General features: G+C 47.1%; 1 protein-coding gene across 7 annotated transcripts in view; it reads left to right on the forward strand.

Moving 5' to 3' along the window:
* The window catches only part of Slc20a2 (solute carrier family 20 member 2), an 87142-nt gene that overhangs the window by 62093 nt on the left and 4325 nt on the right, over nt 1-20724 (forward strand). For all 7 annotated transcript variants that reach the window (XM_029531695.1, XM_021219126.1, XM_029531697.1 and 4 more), the window contains exons 4-9: nt 1262-1347; nt 6181-6277; nt 12981-13097; nt 15833-16036; nt 16236-16827; nt 19437-19622. In XM_029531695.1, coding sequence (XP_029387555.1) covers nt 1262-1347; nt 6181-6277; nt 12981-13097; nt 15833-16036; nt 16236-16827; nt 19437-19622 — 1282 coding nt within the window. The remainder of the gene's footprint in view (nt 1-1261; nt 1348-6180; nt 6278-12980; nt 13098-15832; nt 16037-16235; nt 16828-19436; nt 19623-20724) is intronic.

Raw genomic sequence — 20724 nt, forward strand, 5'->3', positions numbered from 1 at the left:
TTTTATAATATTTCCCCCCCCACGCCCCAGATGTTAAGGTTTAGACCTGGGTGGTATAGGCAATGGAGCAAGGTCACTGTTTATATGTCAGGTTTAACGCCGCCCTTTCAAAATATCACAGTGTCATCTAGCTGTGAAAATCAGTACCTTATTTGTTCTTGACAAGAAAAGAAAGTTTATCTCATTGAAATCAGCATAATGGTCTGAGAAAGACTAGGCCTAGGCCCACGTGAGAAAAAGCCTTACATCCAAGTGTCTGTGTTCATGGTCTCGGCGAAGCTCAGAATGAAGCCAGTGTTCTTTACATTGCTGGGTCACAAGCTGCCCAGGTCTGCCCTCTGGGGAAGCACTGCCAGGTTCCTTTGGTTGCAGGCCTCCTACCGCCCCCAGGGGACCAACTACGCTTAGCTAGTCCTCCTGGTGGCCCATCTGTGCCAGTCCACTCAGAATTAAAAAGACCATCTCTGCCCTGCATGTTGTTGAGACTACGATGCTAGAACCATCATAGTCTTAGAAGCTGTGGGCAATAGTGGGTCCCTGGCCTGCCAGTTATGGGGACAGGCTACCGTGAAAATCACCTGTGTCTCCAGCTTCTGGAGAAATGGCTCTCAACTCTCGCCCATTCAAGTGCCCACACCCCGATCTTATTCTGCATCTCCAGAATTCTGGGACTGAGGCCAGAGCATCACTGGTGTTGCCAAATGCCCAGGTAGTTCTGGGTGTAGCACAAACTTGGAACCACCTGGTAGAGGCCAACGCTGGAGATTTCTAGTCATTAGATATGAGGAATGAGAGCAGCAAACTGGATGTAGTTAGAGGAACATGACCTTGACCTTATAATAACCTTGACGTTGGGGCACCAGACTCCACATGGATAGGTAAAAGCAAGGGAGAGGCTCAGCACAGCGGCTCTCCACCCTCCTGATGCTGAGACCCTTTAGTGCAGTTCTCATGCTGTGGTGACCCCACCCAACCATAAGTTTATTTTTGTTGCTACTTCATTATGAACCATAATGTAAATCAAGGGGTTGAGAACCACTTGCCTGGTGGGAACTAATCTGTAAACTCTTGGTGGATGGGAACCTCAGTCACCTAGCAGTGTTTGTTCCCGAGGAGAGTGAGGGATTTCTGAGCTCTGACGCATGGCAAACAGTTCTGGTGACGGGTGTTAATAGACGTGATACGTTGCCCTCGGTGTGTTGCATAAGTACACTGGAGTGTAAGCCTTAGCCTTCACTGAGTATTCTTTTCATCCCTTCAGTCGCCTCCTGGTTTATATCGCCACTTCTTTCTGGCTTCATGTCCGGTGTGCTGTTCATACTAATCAGAATGTTCATCCTTACAAAGGTAAGTGTGGCGGCTTCTTTGGTTTCTGGTTTGTACTAAGTTTTAGAACTGATTTTGGTTCTACTCAGTGGAAGCTAGTACCAGTGGGGCGGCAGGCCAGGACTCACCTGGAGTTTGAGTCACGGGTGGTCAGGAGGGGTCAGAAGCCTCTGGGAACAGCCAAGACTCTCCTGGGCCTTGCACACAAAGGGCACTTCCAGCCAGGCTCTGTAATTTACTTGTTAGCCGGCACTCCCAGAAATTGGGCTTAGACCTCAAAAATGAGAGGTGAAAAAAAAAAAAAAAAAATGAGAGGTGACTATTTCCTGGTTGTCAAACAGGATATAATAAAATAAGTGTTAAGATTTTGAAATTAGACCAATAATGAAAATGAGCTATATAATCTCCTTACTCAGTGTAAAGGTGCTGTCCTAGTCAGGGTGACTACGGCTGCGATGGACACTGGTGGACCTTTGACCATAGCAACATGGGAGCAAGGGTCTATCACACTTCGACTTCCCAGTCACAGTCCATCACTGAGAAGTCTGGACAGGAATCAAGCAGGGCAGGAACCTGGAGACAGGAGCTGATGCAGAGGCCATGGAGGGATGCTCCTTACTGGCTTGCCTCTCCTGGCTTGCTCAGCCTGCTCTCTTATAGAACCCAGGACCACCAACCCAAGGATGGCCCCACTCACACTGGGCTGGGCCCATCCCATCAATCACTAATTAAGAAAATGCCCCCCAGGCTTGCCTATGCCTGATCTAACAGGTTCCCTCTCTCAGGTGACTATGCTTTCATCAAGTTGATGTAAAACTCGCCAGCCCGGGTGCTTTTACAATTTTTTTTCATGGAGAGACACTGAGTTTATTTAAGAGGATTTTTTTAAGAAAGGAAACACAAAGATTCATTTTGTCTAAAAAAATAAAACCCAAAACATTGAAATCAAATTTGCTGGGCAAGGTGGCACGTGCCTTTAATCCCAGCACCCTGAAGATAGAGGTTGGCAGGTTTATATGGGGTCAAGGCCAGCCTGATCTACACACTGAGCTCCGTTAGGAGCGCTTATGGCTTCCCCATCATCATGAGGAAAGACCCTCCCACTGTGCCGTCTCTGAGAAGCTATCTCGCCTCCTGTTAGTGCCTTTAGGGGACTTACAGGATCCATGTTAGGGCCAACCACTTTCCCGCTAACTGTAGTTTTGTGGCCGATAGATAACCCTGCTCTCTTCGCTCTTCCCTCCTTCGTCCCTTCCTGTCTGTAGAGACCTTCACTGTATACTTGTATGCGATCAGCTTTTATTCTGTAGATAAACCCACTGCAGTGCTCTCCTTTCTGTGCCCAGTCTACTTCATGCTGCTTAGTGTCCTCTAGCTCTACCCGGGTTCCTGGGGTCCTTTCATGGATGGATGATAGATCTGTAATATTGGCAGAGTATAATGATATATCTATATAATATATCTAGAATAATCTATGTTATATATGTTTATCATATTATATTTTTAGCTCTGATTCATCCTTGAACACTTGGTTGACCTGTTGAATTATTTAACAAGCTATAAAGCCTTCCATTTTTAAACTTTATTTCACTTAGTGTGTGTGTGTATGTGTGTGTGTGTGTGTGTGTTTGGAGGGTACATGTGCACACGTGTGTGGAAGTCAGAGAACAAGTTTGTGAAACTGGTTCTTTCTACTACTATGTGGTTTTCAGGAATTGAACTTGGGTTGTCAGAGCGCATACAAAGAACTTACACCCACTGAGCCATCCCACCAACCCTTAGGCCTCTGTTCAGTGGTCGTGTTACACACTTGTCTTCCGGTCACAGTTCCACATTTTGCTGTTTTCTGTGAGAGACATGTCCAGATGTGGTCTGAAAATGCTCAATGGAAAGTTCCACAGATGAGAATTGTGCAGGCTTTACACTGCCTCCACACGAGTCCACACGAGTAACGTGATAAACTCACACGCCTCCAACAGCAGCCAGCATGGGTGTGACCTCCCTTTGCCCAGCACATCCGTATTGCTGATCCCTTAGCCATGTCTGGTACTGCAATATCTGTGCTGAAGAAACTATTCTGTGGAAACCCAGTGCTTCATCCGCCTTTCTTCATGCCCTCACATGGTGACTGTGCCATCTCTCATCATCATTAGATGAAGAAGGGCGAGTGTGATAATTAAGACATTAATATAGCGCTGTTATTGTGTTATTATTAATCTCTTCCTGTGCCTCATTGTAAATCTACCATAGGTGTGTGTGTATACGTGTACATGTGTGTGAGTGTGTGTCTGTGTGTGTGTGTGTATGTGAGTATGTGTGTGTATGCATGTGTGTGTATGCGTACGTGCATGTGTGTGTGTGTGTGTGTGTGTGTGTGTGTAGACAGAAGAGCTGCTCATGCTCACTAAGTACATTAAGGACATGCTTTCCTTCTTCCGTGTGTTCCTGTCAACCATTAAAGGTCCGTTCTCTTGAATAAGCACAAACTCGGTCTTCAGTGTCTCAGCATCCTTTCTCTGGGCTAGGATTGGCCACATTAAGTTAGCTTACATTTTGGGTACCAACCTTCACTGGCCAGTACTGTTTCTTCTACCTGGACCTTATCCTCAGTCAGACCCCTCCTATCCGGCTTCCTGGTGTCATTTTCCAGGACTTCTCTCCTATCCCAGAGATGGCATTTTCCTCCTTTCCCCTCTGGAGTGTGCTGTCCTCTCTTTGTGCTTGGTAGTGTGTGGTGTGTTATCTCTTCCTGTCTGCCTGCTTGCCCTCTGTGAGGATGGAGACCATGTGTGTCTTAGTCACTCTTAATTTCAGAGCCTCCTCTTGTGCGTATTACCTTTAAAGATGCTTGCCAGCAGTTTGTTAAGAGAATATAGTGCCGTTGAGCATCTCCAACCGAATCAGACTCTAATCCTACTGAAGACCACTGCGGTCTGCCAGTGAGAGGCAAGTTCTGAATCCAGAATCTCTGGTGTCTTGTGGTTCCTTCTTTCTCCCTCCTTCTCTCCCTCCATGCCTTTCTTTCTTTTCCCTCCCCAATTCTCTCTATAATTCATACTACCATGAGGGTTCATTCTAAGAATCCAGATACAGATCTGTTGGGCCTGAAAAGTGTGTTTGTAAAGAATGGAAAAAGAAAAGAACAGGAAAGTGCTCATTTCTGAAGAGAGATAAGATTCAAATCAATTCTTTCTAAAAGACTGTTTTTTTAAACTTGATTATCTTTTCATGGGCCTTTCAGATTCTCCACAGATAATGCTACAACAGAACTATGGTGTTAACACCTTGCTGGCACATGAGACACACCACACACCACCCCAGGCCACTACCCCAACCACCACTCAAGTGCACCCCAGCCGCTACTAACCTCTCCAACCATAGCCCACCACCCTAGCCCTCTCCAGCCCACTGCACCCTACGCACCTCCCCTCACCCAAGCCCCATTCCTCCCAAAATGGACCCAATGCCCAGTTTCAATGCAGAGAGCTCAGTGTTTCTGTGAACACCATCCACAGGCTGAGCCAGCTTTAGTCACTACCACCCGGCTTTGTTGACTGCACGTTTAATGCATCCCACTCCTCTTCAGCCTTTCTATTTGCTCGAATGGATGCTCTGTGCTGTTCTCAACAAAAGCAAAATGTTAGCGAGAGGGAGAAGGAGAGGGAGAGTATATGTTGGATGTTTGGATGAGTGACATGGCAACTGGATAGATTGGAAGGAGGGAAAGAAAAAGAACAGGAGGAGGAAGGGGGGGCGGTCTCAAGGAGTCATTTGTCTCCTGGCTGTCTACCTCCTTGGGTAGAAGTCCTTAGACAGCCATGGTTCCCAAGAAAATAGTGCTTTTGTCTAAAGCCAGTGACAGGCGGCACCTGCGTGGCCTCTGGTTTCATTCCAGCCAGGGCTCTTTGTGTGGCACATCTCAGGTGGCACCACGCTAACTTGTCACCCCTCCTCCGGCTCAGTCTTTTATTTGCTTTCCTGTCGTCCCCCCCTCCTGCCTCCCTGCCTGGTCTGGGCAGAGCTCGCACACAGCAGGAACCTTTTCAGTCCCTCTTTTACATTCTTTGCGCTTCACTACCTTGGACACAAGCCTTTGGAGCAGCGCCTGTGCAGACTTGAGGCATTCCAGAAGATCTTGCTGAGCTGTGCCTACTCAGCCAGCATCCTTCCTGCGGTTACATCTCTGAAGTAGCCTCGCCTTCTCTTACCACACAGCTCACCTCAGGGAGGGGGGGGATTACATCTCCTTTCCCTTTGATCTTGACAGGTGGCCTATTCACCCATGTATCAGGGTATATTTTAGAGATCAATCTCTTAAGTGGCAACCATGCAGTAGTACAGCTTTGATGTGTTTCTAGCCTACATTATTCCTTAAAAAAAAAAAAATGTTCTATAGATCTGCTTAAAATAGCATTTCTAGAGGCTAGACAGATGGCTCAGCAGGTAGGAGCACTTGCAGATGATGCAAGTTCAGTTCCCAGCATCCACATGGCAGCTCTAGACCATCTGGAACTTCAGTCTCAGGGTTTCAACGCCCTCATCTGGCCTAGGTGGGCACTGCATCCCTGTGAAGAAGTCATGGCCAAACTGTGCTTGGGACCTCAGACATGGGCCTCCCAAACAGCTTTCTGTCTGTGTGTGATGTCAGCTCAGGTGACTATAGCACTCTCATGCTGGCCGCACATGTGGGCTCGCTGAACCTGCACCTGTGTAGAAGGTGCCGAACCAGAGCAGCGGCTCACTGCAGCAGAACGAACGCCACACTGCTTCCCCATAACCGGGACTTGCGTCCTGAGGGTTGTGTTGCTACCAGGTGCTCACCTTCTGACCTCCACTTTACTCATTGTCACACAGGAGGACCCTGTTCCAAACGGTCTCCAGGCACTGCCTCTGTTTTATGCTGCTACCATAGCAATAAATGTCTTTTCCATCATGTACACGGGAGCACCAGGTAAGACCCCCGCCATGGAATCCTAAGTCCACAGGAAGGTATTGTAACTGAACAGCATTGACTTGCTTTGGAGCAAGTCCTGGTATTGGCTAATAGTAAAAGGCATTGTTCACAGTCATTATGATATAGTAGAATAATAATAATAGTTAAAAAAAAGTTTTTCCTTGTTTTAAATACCAAGAAGATACATGAAATGCAAAAACCAATAAGCTTTTGAGTTAAATTCCACTCAGCCATTACCCACTATGTTGTCCCAGCAGCCAGCGGACAGCCTTGAAGTCTTAGAGCTTGTTCTTGGGCCATGGGGGGTCAGGAGGTGTGTCCAGTGTTCGAGGAAGGGAGAGGCAGGTCAGAAGTGGTCTACCGCTGCAAGCCACAGACTCCCAGGGCCTAATAATGATTGCTGCTGTTTCCCCATCCTGGCTTAGGGGTGGGATGGGGAGCAAAGAGATGTGTACCTGTAGTCCCCACACTTGGGCGACTGAGGCCAAAACATTGCTTGAGTCACCAGGTCCAGGAAAGCCTGGCAATACAATAATTAATGTCAAAAACTGTCTCTGTGTGTGGCTGGTCCTTCGGAGTCACAAGCACCTGCTTCTCTTCCGTGTGAGTCGTGTAAAAACCTGGCGTGAGAGTATTTTCCTACAAATGTAGGGAAACTTAGAAGACAGGATATCACGGGATTTGCTGCCACATTGTAGCTAAGAAAAGAAAGAGAAAACTGAATTCATCACATGCCAGGCACTGCGGGACATGCCCTGCTCCATATGTGTCCCCTTAAGAAACAGACTGTAACTGACTTTACCTAATCACGGATACTTTTCCTGTTGGTTTGTTTGGGGTTTTGGTTTTTAGAGACAGGTTATCTCAACATATTCCTGGTTGTCCTGAGACCCACTGTATAGACTGGGCTGGCCTCCCAAGTGCTGGGATCAAAGGTGTGTGCCACTGCACCAGGCCTCTGGGTATATTCTTGCCAGAACAGTTGCCCACCCCAGGTACCAGGGACTACAGAATAATAGTCTGCAGACTCCTTGCATAGACTCTTAATATTTCCAGTGAAGGAGATGACTAAACACTCAGCACATAGTCAATATAGAGATAGGCCATCAAAAATATTGGAAGACATATTTAAGAGAATTTAGAGAAAGAGTTTGTTGTATTCCACATGTGCCAGGTTGCTTAAGCTGTCATACATATCAGCAAATGTCATAACTGAGACACTAGGTCCTAGCCTAGGAGCCTAGTGGGAGTTCTCGTCCTTTGCTTTGCTGGTCAAATTAACTAATACTGAGGGTTGGTTCTGATAGATCCATCTAAAGATCAGCTCTATGGATTCCTGTGATCTATTTCTCACAACAATTGTAAAGTATTCACAGCGTCTATAATGCGTCACCACCATATAGTTTCGTTCCCCCAGAATGATTCGCTGTACCGGCAAGATGGTCGTCTTAGGCAACATTCAGAACATACGTAGTAAAATGATAGGTAAGAGAGCAGGAAGACAGGCGGATGTAAACACTGGGAGGCTTATGATAAAATCACGGCTGTCTCCTAACATTTGGGAAAACTAGGAAGCAGTAGTATCGGGCAGAAAAAGAATGCCACAGTGACATACCACTTCCAAGTCAGAGTGAGGGCCACAGGCTGGCTGCATCCGCATCACATGTGGTGACATCAGAAGCAGATTGGTGTAGCTCTGAGCCCGGTCCTCTGCAATCTTTGTTTCCACAGGGCCTCATGTGACAGTTCAGGGTCCGTAACCCTGGGCGCTTTCTTGTCTTCCTCTTTTGAGGCAGGATCTTGCTATGTTGCCCAGAATTTCTGTGATTAAATGATCTTCCTGAGGAGCTGGTTCCACAGACGTGAAGCACCCCAGACTGGTCACCGCTTCTGCCGTCAGCATCACTTCACTATAGTTTTCATGTGATGGTGCTCCTAAAAAGTTCTGACCAGGGGCTTCACTCCATTTGTGAAAAGTGTGTGTGTGTGTGTGTGTGTGTGTGTGTGTGTGTGTGTCTAGTCTCGGGCGCACATGTGCAGAGACACGCATCCTGTCCTGGGAGCGTCTGTAATTGTTCTGTCCCCCTCCCAGCTCTCTGCTATAGGCCTGCGGGGTTACAGATGCTTGTCACTACAGCCTGGGTTTTGTTGTTGGTGGTGGTGGTTTTTTTTCTTTTTTGTCTTTTTTATTGTGGGGTCCAGCATGGGATGCAGGTTGCACAGTGAGTACTTTTACACCCACCTCTCCCTGAGCCCTAACTATGGCCCTGCTCGCTCCTTTCTGTCAGCAAAGGAGTCCTCAGACACAGCCCAGCTAGCTGGTGTCTAGTGTTGCTACAGAAAACCTGTTCTTGAGGCATAGTTGCCACAGCAGCACTGCCCCTCCTTCCTCCCTCCTCTCCCTCCTTTCCCTCCTCTTCTTCCTCAGCACACTTTTTCTCCTCCCCCCCTCCTCCTCTATCCTCTCATCTTCCTCCATTCCCTCCTCCTCCGGCTCCTCATCTCCTTATCCTCCTCCATCTTTGTTTTGTCCTCCTCTCCATCTTCCTCTCCTATTCCTTCTCTGCTTTCTCTTCTCCCCTCTTCTTCCTCCATCTCTTACAGTTCTAGCTGCTTCTTACCCAAGCCCAAGTATGTCAGCTCACTAGAACCTAGCGGGCTCCATGGCCTTTGTAGAGGCAGGGTCCTCTTCCAGGCTCTCTGGGACCCATGGATGGCTGTAGCATCCAAGCTGTGGAGAAGCAGAAACTTCATGGTGGCCAGTGCTGGAGGCGAGACTGTCTCCAGTTGCCATCAAGGGCTAAATTCAAAACAAAGTTCTTTAAGTTTACTTTTCTTCCAAACTATTTACAAATGCAGCCTGGTTTGAGAAAGCTGCTGCTGCATTTTTAAAGCTCCAACTATAGAACAAATTAAGAAGAATCATATTTATCTGAAAGGCATGACTCTATTCCTTAAATCCAGCATTCCTTGTACATACGTGGCTCTTCTAATGCTTTGAAAATGTTGATCTAAAATAAAACAATACATAATAGCTTCATTTACCATTTGAGGAGGTATAGCAGAGATGAGGTAAACCTGCGTATGCATATGTGTGCACACACGTGTATATGTATGTATACTATACAGGACGGTGTCCACGATGTATTGTTCTATGGTAGGTGAAAGCGCAGACTACAGTATGCCGTAGGATTATGGTTCTCAGTGAGCAAACATCTGTAGCCCCAGCCTGGAACTCGCCATGTAGACCAGGCGGCCTCTAACTCTCAGAACACCACCACCTCTGCCTCCTGATTGCTAGAATTAAAGGTGTGGTGTCCATCCCCAGTGAAAATGAACTCTTTTTCTTTTTTCTAAATTGAATTTTTTTGCAGATACTATATTCTGATTACAGTTTCCTCTCCCTTGTCTCTCAAATTCTTTCTACTTCCCCACCCATCCAGAGCCAAGCCTTTTTCTCTCTTTAGCAAACAAACAAATCAGAGTTAAAACACACACACAAATACACAAAACACACAAAACACAGATACACACACACACACACACACACACACACACACACACACACACACGTACACACAAACACAAAATAGGAAACCTGTCTAGTCTCAGGCTCTTGACCTCCCTACCAGTGTCAGGCATGGGTTCCATCTCATGAGGTGGACTTCAAAGCCACCAGACAGACGATTGTGCCATTATGGTACCAGTGCACTGGACAGGTAGGTCAGCATCGCAGGTCGCTGGCTTTGTGGCTGGGTAGCGTTTACCTCTCTCCTCTGGTGGTGTGCAGCACCTTCCAGCACCGTGAACACTAGTAGGGGGTGAAGCTCTAGGTAGACCCCGGCTTGACTTTACCATGTTCAGTGAGATGTGTAGGAATCGTCTTCAGGAAAAGCCTTGACAGTAGCCTGTACTTACCCGTTTCCAGGGGGCCCCTTTGGCCAGCAGCACAGTGAGATATAACCCGCTCTTGGCCCTGACAAACGGTGCCCGTTGGGGCTGTCTCTCCCCCATTATCTGGACTTCTTTCACATAGGTCTATATTTTAAGATGCTTCGACCATAGTAGGTTTTCATATGACCTCCAATGGCCCTCAGTGTCACTTTTCCTTCTTTGTATGTCATCCCCACCCCCACCCTGCCTTCCAGCTCGTAGTCATGCTCTCCCAGTGCCTAGAAAGATACACAGTCAATAATCTACCCCTTTCCCTGGAAAGTGTACTCAGTGGAAGTGGTGTTAAGGACACTGCAGATTTGAGCGTCATGCAGCTCACTGTGGTCTTGATAATACTGTTTTTGAAAGCTAGTATCACGTGCAACACTGTGGAACCTGCGTTGTGTCAGTGACAAGGACGGGTGTGTGTGTCGGGGGGTAAGCAGTGGGGAAGCCTGGACTAAAGCCTCGATAGTTTTAATAAGTTTATTCTGTAGATTCTGTTTATGATTATCATATGCAAAAAACGAGATGCAAAACAAAATGATGTCAGTGAGATGATTGAAAGTCCTGTCACCTCTTCCCTAAATGACGTGACTATGCGTCTGTTCCTGGGGGCTCGGAAAAGAGCTAAGATGTCTGAGGCTAGCACAGAGTCACTATTCATCATGTCTTTGTTGTTCTGAAAACGAGAGGAGCATGAGATGAGAAAGCATTTAGTGGTGTGAGCTGAAAACAAGTCCCAGGCTTGCATTACCGGCCCTGGCAGCCACTTCTGGCTGAGTGAACACAAGCCATTCAAGCTGTGCCCTACTTTGTCCATCCACAGTGGGAAACAGCTACAGTGCCTCAGTGCCCCCCTGAACTTGTGATTATTTGAAACAGTTCAAGAGCCTTGCCAGGAGGACAACCCAATGTGAAGTATTTTGCCACACATTTTGATGTCTCTGAAGCAGCCCGAAGTATTGTATTTAGAAGAAATTTTTGCTCAGTGTGTACATTGGTTCAAGTGTCTGCCTTGTTTTTGTTTTTTTGTTTTTTGTTTTGTTTTGTTTTTCTTGAGACAGCGTCTGATGGGTACACAGAGCCCCATGATAGAGTTACCTTGTATGGTGTTTGAGCTGCTCTAGGATTGGGTTCAGGGTCAGAGCTGGAGAGGAACTAGGCTGGGCTGCGGAGTTAGCACAGAGCACAGCCTGAGGAGGCTCTAAACCCATGGCTCCCCGCTGTCCCTGGAGTTTGGGAGTCAGTCCATCTGAATCTCTAAACCCTAGCAGCCACCTGCTAACCATAAGCCAGCCAGGAGGATGTGGGCTTTGTTTTTAATATTTGTGAACATTCATTCTGACCTCCTGTGTATGTTATTCATCTTTTAACCTCTTACTGTTATAAAAGTGTGTAATAATTGAGATGACTTATTTACAGAATAGTTACGGCAACATTAGTAAAACTATCTTTCAAAATTAAATATGCTTCTAATTTACACAAACGACACTCTTAACTATGTATTTTTGAAATTACTAGTTCTGTGGTGTGTGTGTGTGTGTGTGTGTGTGTGTGTATGAAATGAAGCCCTGCTGGAACACGCACCCAGGCCTCTGGCTTCCCACTACTGGTCCTGGTTCACACAGTTCCTTGGAAGCTTATGACCAGTTCCACATTACGACTGTTTGTTTGTCTCTAAGCATAAGTAAGCGAACGGTGCAGCAAGCTTGGTGGAAAACATTGGGTCTCATCACCACAGAACTCATTCTCACCACATATGGCTTCCTCGTGTGCAGGACTAGGTGCTATAGCTATTTCACATCTCTGTAACAATTCACATGTTGGCTGCTCTAAGAGTTCTTACTGTTAGAAACAGTCCTGGGGAGAGACGTGGAGAGCTAGCTCAGAGCTCAGAGCTGGGCTGCTCTTCCAAGGACCTGAGTTTGGTTCCCAGCACCAGTGTCAGGTGATTCGCAACCTCCTGTCTTCGTCAGGGTTTCTACTGCTCCAGTGAAACACTGATGAACAAATACATTGGGGAGGAAAGAGTTTAGTCAGCCTACACCTCCACAGCACTGTTCATCACCAGAGGAAATCAGGACAGCAGTCAAGCAGGGCAGGAACCTGGAGGCAGGAGCTGATGCAGAGGCCTTGGAGGGTTTGGGTTTTTTGCGTGTTTATTTCGTTTTGGGGTGCTTTGTTTTATGAGGTGTAACAAAATGATCCTCTGGCCTTTGCTGCCCCATTTCTGGGATTAGAGGCATGTGCTGCCATACCCAGGGTTTTATTTATTTCTAAGCCGACTTTTAAAGAAGTTCATGTACGTGACCAGAGTGCAACAGCATCCGTGTGTTGATGGATGGCCTTACATCCATCAGATACAACAGAGCTACTGGCAAGACCCAGAAAGGCAGCCCAAGCCTGCAGGGTCCGTGAGCCAGCCTCACTAGCAGGAGGGCAGTGAGTGAGGATGGAAGACCGGGAGCGCCACACTGCGCAGTTAGCTTAGATACCGACACAGTAAAGTGTCGTGCCAGACTTCCTAGGCTGACAGGGCCAGAAAGGTAGCATTTCAATAACTAATTCCTAACGAGCAGAAGTTCACAAGGCATACTATGTCTGAAACAGTCCTGCTATCTGCCCCAGGCATGGGACATGTGTGGCTTGGTTTCATTTGCTTTGGGTTTTTGTCACATACAAATGGAGGTGGCTTGCTTTAGCGTGGAAGAAGAGATGGTAAGTTGCTTTGCAGTACCAACCCTGCCGATCCCTCTGTCCACAGTGCTGGGCCTGTCGCTCCCCATCTGGGCAATAGCGCTCATATCCTTCGGCGTTGCTCTGCTGTTCGCCTTCTTCGTGTGGCTGTTCGTGTGTCCATGGATGAAGAGGAAGATAGCAGGTAAGCGGTCTAATTCTTCCACATTGCAAAGCTCTTCTTGATTCCTGAGCCTCCCCACGGAAACAAACAAGTATCTTTAAGAGTAGAGGGACCAGGGGTGGCAGTGGTTACCAGAGCGGCCCTAGGACACAAGCTCCTGCCTTCTGTCGCTGTCCTTGGCCATTTGTGACCTGCATAAAGATCATTATTTGTTAAGGATAACCCTAAGTTAACAAATACAGCGAGGTTCTGCCGACTTGATAGAAAACATTCATCTTTAGGAAAATGCAAGCAATGACCATAAAAGATAGTGCGTTATAGCAAGATTGGCTAAATTAAAAGACCAAGTTGTCCAAGTGAAAATAACTTGAATGCTTATAGATTCATGGTGTATTGGCTGCAGAGTGGACCCGGGGACATGCCAGTTTGAAAATCTGTGTAAAGAGCACTAAGATAAAGGAAGAGTGAGCTGGAAGACCCAATATAGCCAAGGGGCTGGGTTTTCCCAGGTTGGTTTGTAGATGGACCATAAATCTAATGAAAACCCCAGCTACAGGGCTGGAGAGATGCCTCAGTGGTTAAGAACACTCACTGTTCTGTTGAAGGTCCTGAGTTCAATTCCCAGCACCCACATGACAGCTTACAACTGTCTGATGCCATCTTCTGGTGTGCAGATGTACATGCAGACAAGGTACTCATAGAAAAAACTAAAAAACAAAATCCCATCTACATATAAGTTTGAAGCCAGCCTGGACTACATGATACCCCATCTCAAAAACAGATAAAATTAATTGTTTAATTAATTAAAACAACAATTTTAAAGAGTCTTACTATAAATGTTATGCCCTTCTTAAAAATTATCTGAAAATGTACCATAAATCTAAATGTTAAAAAAAAATTAAAGACATTTTTTTGTGAGTAAGAACTTTCATAATCTTGGTTTAGCAAAGAGCTTTGACTAACACCAAACATGGTCCACAGAAGATATTTACAAATTCTACAGCATGAAAATTGGAAACTTGCTTTGTGAAAATATGATTAAGAGAAACTTTGTATCATGAAAATATATTAAGAATTTTTTTAAATAAACTAAAACATGAACAGATTTTTAAATTTATTTTTATTCTCTTTAATCACATATCCATATGCATTTCCATGTGGGAGTTTGTGCACATGAGTGCAGAGACCCTGCCGCAAGAGTTAGAGGCTGTTCGTGAATTCTGGGAATCAAAATGGGGTCCTCTAGGGGAGCAGTAGGGCTCTGAGCCAAATAGAGCAAAGTATTCAGGAACACAGTTCACCCGAATAAAGATGCCAGAGGCATATGGACCCATGCAAGGTTCGGTGTCACTGACAATCAGGAATACACGGTGAGGTATCACTTCACGCCTCTTTGAATGGCTTTTTAACACACTAGCATCCTGCTAACCAGGAGAAGAGGCGAAACAACCAGGCAGAGGCTTCAGGCAGTGCTGTGAGTAAAACAGCACAGGAGACAGCCTGGCGATTCTCAGCTTGCATATGCACTGCATAAACATTCTTTGAACAACTCCTAGGTCTTTCCCCAGAGAAATAAAAACCTAAGGGCTCACAAAAATATGTTTAAAACACCTTTATTGAAGTCACTTCCACCACATACACACAGACTACCCAGACCGGAATCCTCCCCTAACAGATAGATTATCCACAGAAAATGAAGTGGTAACTCCACACCCCAGTGCTCAGTAGTAACAAGAACCAACTGCCACTTCTGTGGCCTGGACGAGTGGCAAAGGCGGTGTGCTGAGACACAATTCACCTCAAGACTTCCTGACAAATGCAAAACCAAAAGGTCAGAGATAAGATGAGTGGTTGTCTCAAGTTGGGCTGGGCAAGGGTCTGACTGGCAGAAGTACAAGTGAGACTTGGGGACTCCATACATCCCCATTGTCCCCATTGTCCCCATTGCCGTGGTCCTTGTAAACACACACACACACACACACACACACACACACACACACACGAATAGTCAGCTTACAGCACCCATATTGAACAGCTCACAATGCCTATACCTCCCATTGCAGGGGAAGCCAATGCCTCTGGCTTCTGCAGACATTGCATGCATGTGTGCGTGCACACACAGAAATAGAAATAAAAAAGAACTGGAAAAGATGGTTCAGAGGTTAGGAGCACTTGTTGCTCTTGCAGAGGACAAAGGTTTGGTTCCCACACTGACATGGAAGCTCACAATCGTCTGCAACTACAGTTCCAGAGGATGCGGCCCCAGTGTCCTGGTTTCTTTTGGGGTAAACGAGATCTCTTTGTTTCTCTTGAGCAAAATACGGTTTACTTGTTTCATAGGATCTGATATGATAAAAGAAACCTGAGACCAATAGTTATTAAGGAGGAAAAAAGAGAAAATATACTAGAGAAATACTTTGGAAGACAAGCATGACAAACATTTCAGCAACCCTAAGGCTAGGCTTCTAGAAGAGTTGTAGATTTAGAGACCATCAGCCCTCGGAGAGACCTGGGTGATCAAATGTAACTGCCTTCTGTTGGTTTTGGATGTGGACATTAACTCAGGCGTAAGTACTGACCATTTACTCAGTAACCGTCTTCAAGATCATTGCTTGAAGTTTCTATTTTATTTCCTCAATATAGCTGTAACGTTGTGTGTCCGAGGCAAATGTTAAAGTATAAAGTGAGATGTTCACATTCTTAATATTTATTTTAAAAAGGAAAAGAATGCATTCCTCCTCCTCCTTCCTCTGCAGGCAGATTAGAGAAGGAGAGCGCTCTGTCCCGCGCTTCCGACGAAAGCCTCAGGAAAGGCCAGGAAGCTGAGTCCCCCAGCTTCAAGGAGCTCCCTGGTGCCAAAGCCAGCGATGACAGCGCTGTCCCCCTCACCAGCCTGGCTGGGGAGGCTGTGGGGGCCTCAGAAGGCACGTCAGCAGGGAACCACCCCCGGGCTTCCTATGGTAAGGCTAACCTGGAGAACATGGGTACAGCCCAGAAGACCTCCTCAGGAGGTAACCAGCAGGCTGAGCATGGTACACAAGTGTCCCCAGATTTCATGTTGTTGTATGGTTTTGATGGACAGAGATCCAGCCCAGAGCCTTGTACATGCCAAGCTTGTGATCTTCCACCCCAGATAAGCATCTTCTAAATTCTTTTCAGGACGGGCACTTTCCATGACTCATGGCTCTGCAAAGTCACCCATCTCCAATGGTACATTTGGCTTTGAAGGCCACATGAGGAATGACGGTCACGTTTATCATACTGTACACAAAGACTCAGGGCTCTACAAAGACTTGCTGCACAAAATCCACGTAGACAAGGGCACCGAGGAGAAACCCACTCAGGAAAACAACTACAGGCTGCTTCGGAGGAACAACAGTTACACCTGCTACACCGCGGCCATCTGCGGCATGCCGGTGCACACCACCTTCAGAGCCTCAGACACTTCCTCTGCCCCTGAGGACAGTGAGAAGCTGGTGGGTGACAGTGTGTCCTATTCCAAGAAGAGGCTCCGCTATGACAGCTACTCCAGCTACTGCAACGCTGTGGCCGAGGCCGAGATTGAGGCCGAAGAGGGTGGCGTGGAAATGAGGCTGGCCTCTGAGCTGGCTGACCCTGACCGGCCTCATGAGGATGCCCCCGAGGAAGAGAAGGAGGAGAAGGACTCCGCAGAGGTCCACCTGCTCTTCCACTTCCTGCAAGTCCTCACGGCCTGCTTCGGGTCCTTCGCTCACGGTGGCAATGATGTGAGGTGAGTGTCTATTCATCCAACAAATATACATTAAGGGTCTGCCGTGTGCTGGGATACAAGTCCCTGCCGCTGGGCAAAGGGGAGCACAGGCAGGCAGGTCAGTATGGAGGGAGCCACTGTAAGGGCTGACAGGCCTGGCCATTTAACAGGATCCCTCCAACTCACTGTCACAAGGGACTGGGAGGACAGTTAGAACATTACTAACAACTATTCAAGAAAAGGGCGAAGAGATGCTGCAATAGCCAGGGTCTGGAAGTTTTATTTTGAATATGGGAATTAGTCAATATAGAATTATCAATATAAAATTGATAAGCAGTGAAGACCAGCAGTTCTCTGCCCCCATAACACTGCCAGCCCTTAATAGGTAACCACCTTTCAGCTCCTCTTTTGGGGTGACCACCAACCATAACATTATTTTGTTGCTACTTCATAACTGTCATTTTGCTGTTGTTACAAATGTTGATTATCTGATTTGTAGATGGTCTCGGGTGACCCTGTGGAAGACCCACAAGTAGAGACCCTCTGAATTAGACGGATATGAAAGAAGGAAGCCCGCTCCAACAATTTTGGCGCAGGCAAATCCGAGGATGAGTTGCCATGCCAACAAGTACAACCCAGAAAGGGCTGGTTCAGGGGTGAGCAGTTAGAGCTCAGGTTAGACATAAACCTGTCACATCCAAGTGACAGCTCAGTGAGCAGCCCCTGAGTGTGTCTGAGGTCAGCACCAACCAGGCTGGGTACAGACAAGGACCTGTGCCCCAAAGGCAGTGGTGCTGGGTAAAGATCGTGGGAGTGAGGGGAGGGGAGGAGAGAAGCAGAGCTCACACACTGAGCCCTGTAGCTTCCCGGGGAGATCTGGGAAACATCAGGAAGACGTGTCAAGCCGGGTAGTCAGGAGGACTTCCCAGGCCAGCTCTTTGTGAAATTTAGCAGTGACCTGGCAGCACTTCTGCCTCTTAAGTCTGCGCGTTTTTAAATAGTTGATTTCAAAGATGTTTCCAAACATCAAACAAAAGATTGAGTACCTGTTCCTCGTCGGCATGTAAGTTTCCAAACCTAGAGAGATGAATACCAGGAGTGTGCTGAGCACAGAAATAGGGACAGGCGTATCTCTGAGAGGAAAAGTTGTATATTTAACTTCGTTGGGGTGGGGCTTGAGTTCTGTGAACCTTGCTTGCCTAGCGTGTGGAAGCCATGTCATAACAGCACTGCAGTTACAACAACAAAAACAGCCGTGTTGTTTGGCTTTAGCCCCTGAAAGATAGGCAAGATTGGCCCAGTGGCATGTGGCCACAATCCATCACCTGCCACCGTCCCCAGAACCACTGGTGCTGCCGCATAAATCAACAGCAGCGTAGTGTTCTCTGGATCTGGGCTAGGGTGCTGTGGGGACCTGTCTCAGGGAAGCCTGGGGGGCCTCCTGTGCAGGGACAGCCTGGAGTCTCCCCACAGGGCTGCCTGGCAGGACACAGAATGAGGAGGTACTCAGGAACAGACACTGTCAGCATCCAGCTGGCATTGTCTGACAGAGCGGAGCAGCGCTCAGTGTGGTAAAGCAGTGGGCGCTCCCTCCATGAACAAAGCTTTGGGACTTCAAACTCTGGCTAGAGAGATCAGAAAAACATGCACAAAAATTACTATTCCCAAAACAGTGAGTGCTGAAGGTGACAGAGCAATTGCTTACAACTCAGAAACTGTCGCTGAGACTTTGAAACAGCGTCATCTAGTTTAAAAAAAAAAAAAAGAAAAGAAAAGAAAGAAAGAAAGAAAAGAAAAGAAAAGAAATCTGACAGCAGAGTCACCTGGGGGAAAGGCTTATCAAGTTCCTGTCAGTACTCAGAACAGAACCATTTTCAATTACCATGATCCTCTTTGGGACAACCCTCTGAGCTAGGCAAGTGGTGTCCTTCAGACATGAGCCCAAAGCTAAGAAACAGGAGGTTTCCCACCCAGCACCACACAGAGCAGAGTTGACCCAGAAGCCAATCCATGCCGACCCTCAACGCACTGTCCACACAGCTGTGTCAACCAGAGCAGGGACGAGATCTGGAGAGACCTGAAACCCACGTGTCAAAGCTCTGGCCAGACAGCGAGAGGCCTGGGGAGCAATGGTGTCTGGGGTTTGGGGGGTGTGGGTAGCACATGATGGTCTAAGCAGTGTCCGCAGGAGCACCGTGGACAGTGCCCAGCTTCCAAGACAATTGTAAGAAACTGCGCCATCAGTGGTGACCGTCACCCCACAGTGTGAGAACTGACTTGTGTCTCCACGCTAGCAGCTAGAATCAGGAACAGTAGAGATGGCAGTGGAGGTGGAAAGGGAGTTGAGGGAAAGGTAAGAGAAAGAACTTGGTCGTCGGATTTACTCCGAGTGGTTTTTTTTTCAAGTACCTTTTCAGAACCATGTGATTGTACTGAACACGGCTTAACTCTGCCTAAGGTGCCAGCCTTCTGGAACATTGTTTATATTCAGTTCATGTCACTTATCACCGTAGATCACGTAAGCTACAAATACAGTATGATTAGCTAATTTTAAAAACCGAGAAGTCACTATATATTGTGTATACTGTTGTGCCTATGTATGGTTAACTTTTTTTTTTTTTTTTTGCCAGCAATGCTATTGGTCCTCTTGTGGCTTTGTGGCTGATATATCAACAAGGTGGAGTTACACAAGAAGCTGCTACTCCAGTCTGGCTGCTGTTTTACGGAGGAGTTGGCATTTGCACAGGTCTCTGGGTTTGGGGCAGAAGAGTGATCCAGACCATGGGGAAGGATCTCACGCCCATCACACCGTCCAGGTGAGGAGGCACAGGCTAGGCCTGAGGAGGCAGTGCGTAGGAGCTGGGCCCCACTGCAGAAGTCAGCCTATCAGATCTTCCTCTTGCTCCTCTCCCTGTAGCCGACGGTCATGTGAGAAAGAGCAGAGGGATCCCTCCCCACCTCCTTCTCCACCAGCAAGCCTTATCCTCATCCTGCCTCCCCTTAGTCAGGCCATCTACCCTGGCCAAACAGGCGGGAGGGCAAACTAGGGGTCCGCTATAGTTCCCAGTCTGTCCACAGTTGTTCTAATGCAGTGTGACACAGGCGCAAACTGGAGCCTGGGGCCCGCCTGTTCCAAAACTCCCTGGCCATGTCCACTCTCCTACTCTAGTTGGCTTTCTGTGGCCAATACAAAACACCCGAGGTAAACAGTTCCAAAAGAGGACAGGGTCCTTGCGACTCATGTTCTCACAGGTCCATTTCAGTTTGTCCTCCTTCTGCAACCTGGGCCATAGGAAAAACAAAACAAACAAGAAAATCCACCTCACAGCCAGCAAGCAAAAGCAAACAACAGAAAGGCCAGAGTCCTACACCCCTCGAGGATATGCCCTGGTGACCCAGACGCCTAAAGATTCTATCTCCTCCCGAAGAATCTCACACCATCCTAGGCACCACACTTTGACATATGGGCCTTTGGGGGGGCACAAACTCAAACGTGGCCCCTGCCTAACCCCAGATATTCAAGCTCTGAGATCTGTCATCCTCCAGAGTCCTTAGGACATGCACATCTGAAATGTCATGTTCGTCATTCTGTGGGGTAGCCTGTAGCTGTGTGGTTGAAGGTTAACTAGCAGATCTCAGCTGACAGAATACAACCAAACTTCAGAACTATCTGTTGTAGGAAATCTTTTTTTCTCTGTGTTTCTTTTTTAAATTGGTTTCTAATTTTCAGTTCCCCACCCTTAAGATCCATCCTAACAAAAGGTTGTTTTAGAGGACTAGATCGAAGAAAAATTGGTCATCTGAAGATTGCTTTTTTGTAATACGTACACACGTTGTTTAAGATGAGAACCTAGTCTTTCCTTTGCCCCTGTAGAAATGAGTAATTTATCATCTTACTGCACAGCAGGAATTTCTGAC

This window comes from Mus pahari, chromosome 19, assembly GCF_900095145.1.
Source record: "Mus pahari chromosome 19, PAHARI_EIJ_v1.1, whole genome shotgun sequence".
In the NCBI taxonomy this organism is placed as follows: domain Eukaryota; kingdom Metazoa; phylum Chordata; class Mammalia; order Rodentia; family Muridae; genus Mus; species Mus pahari.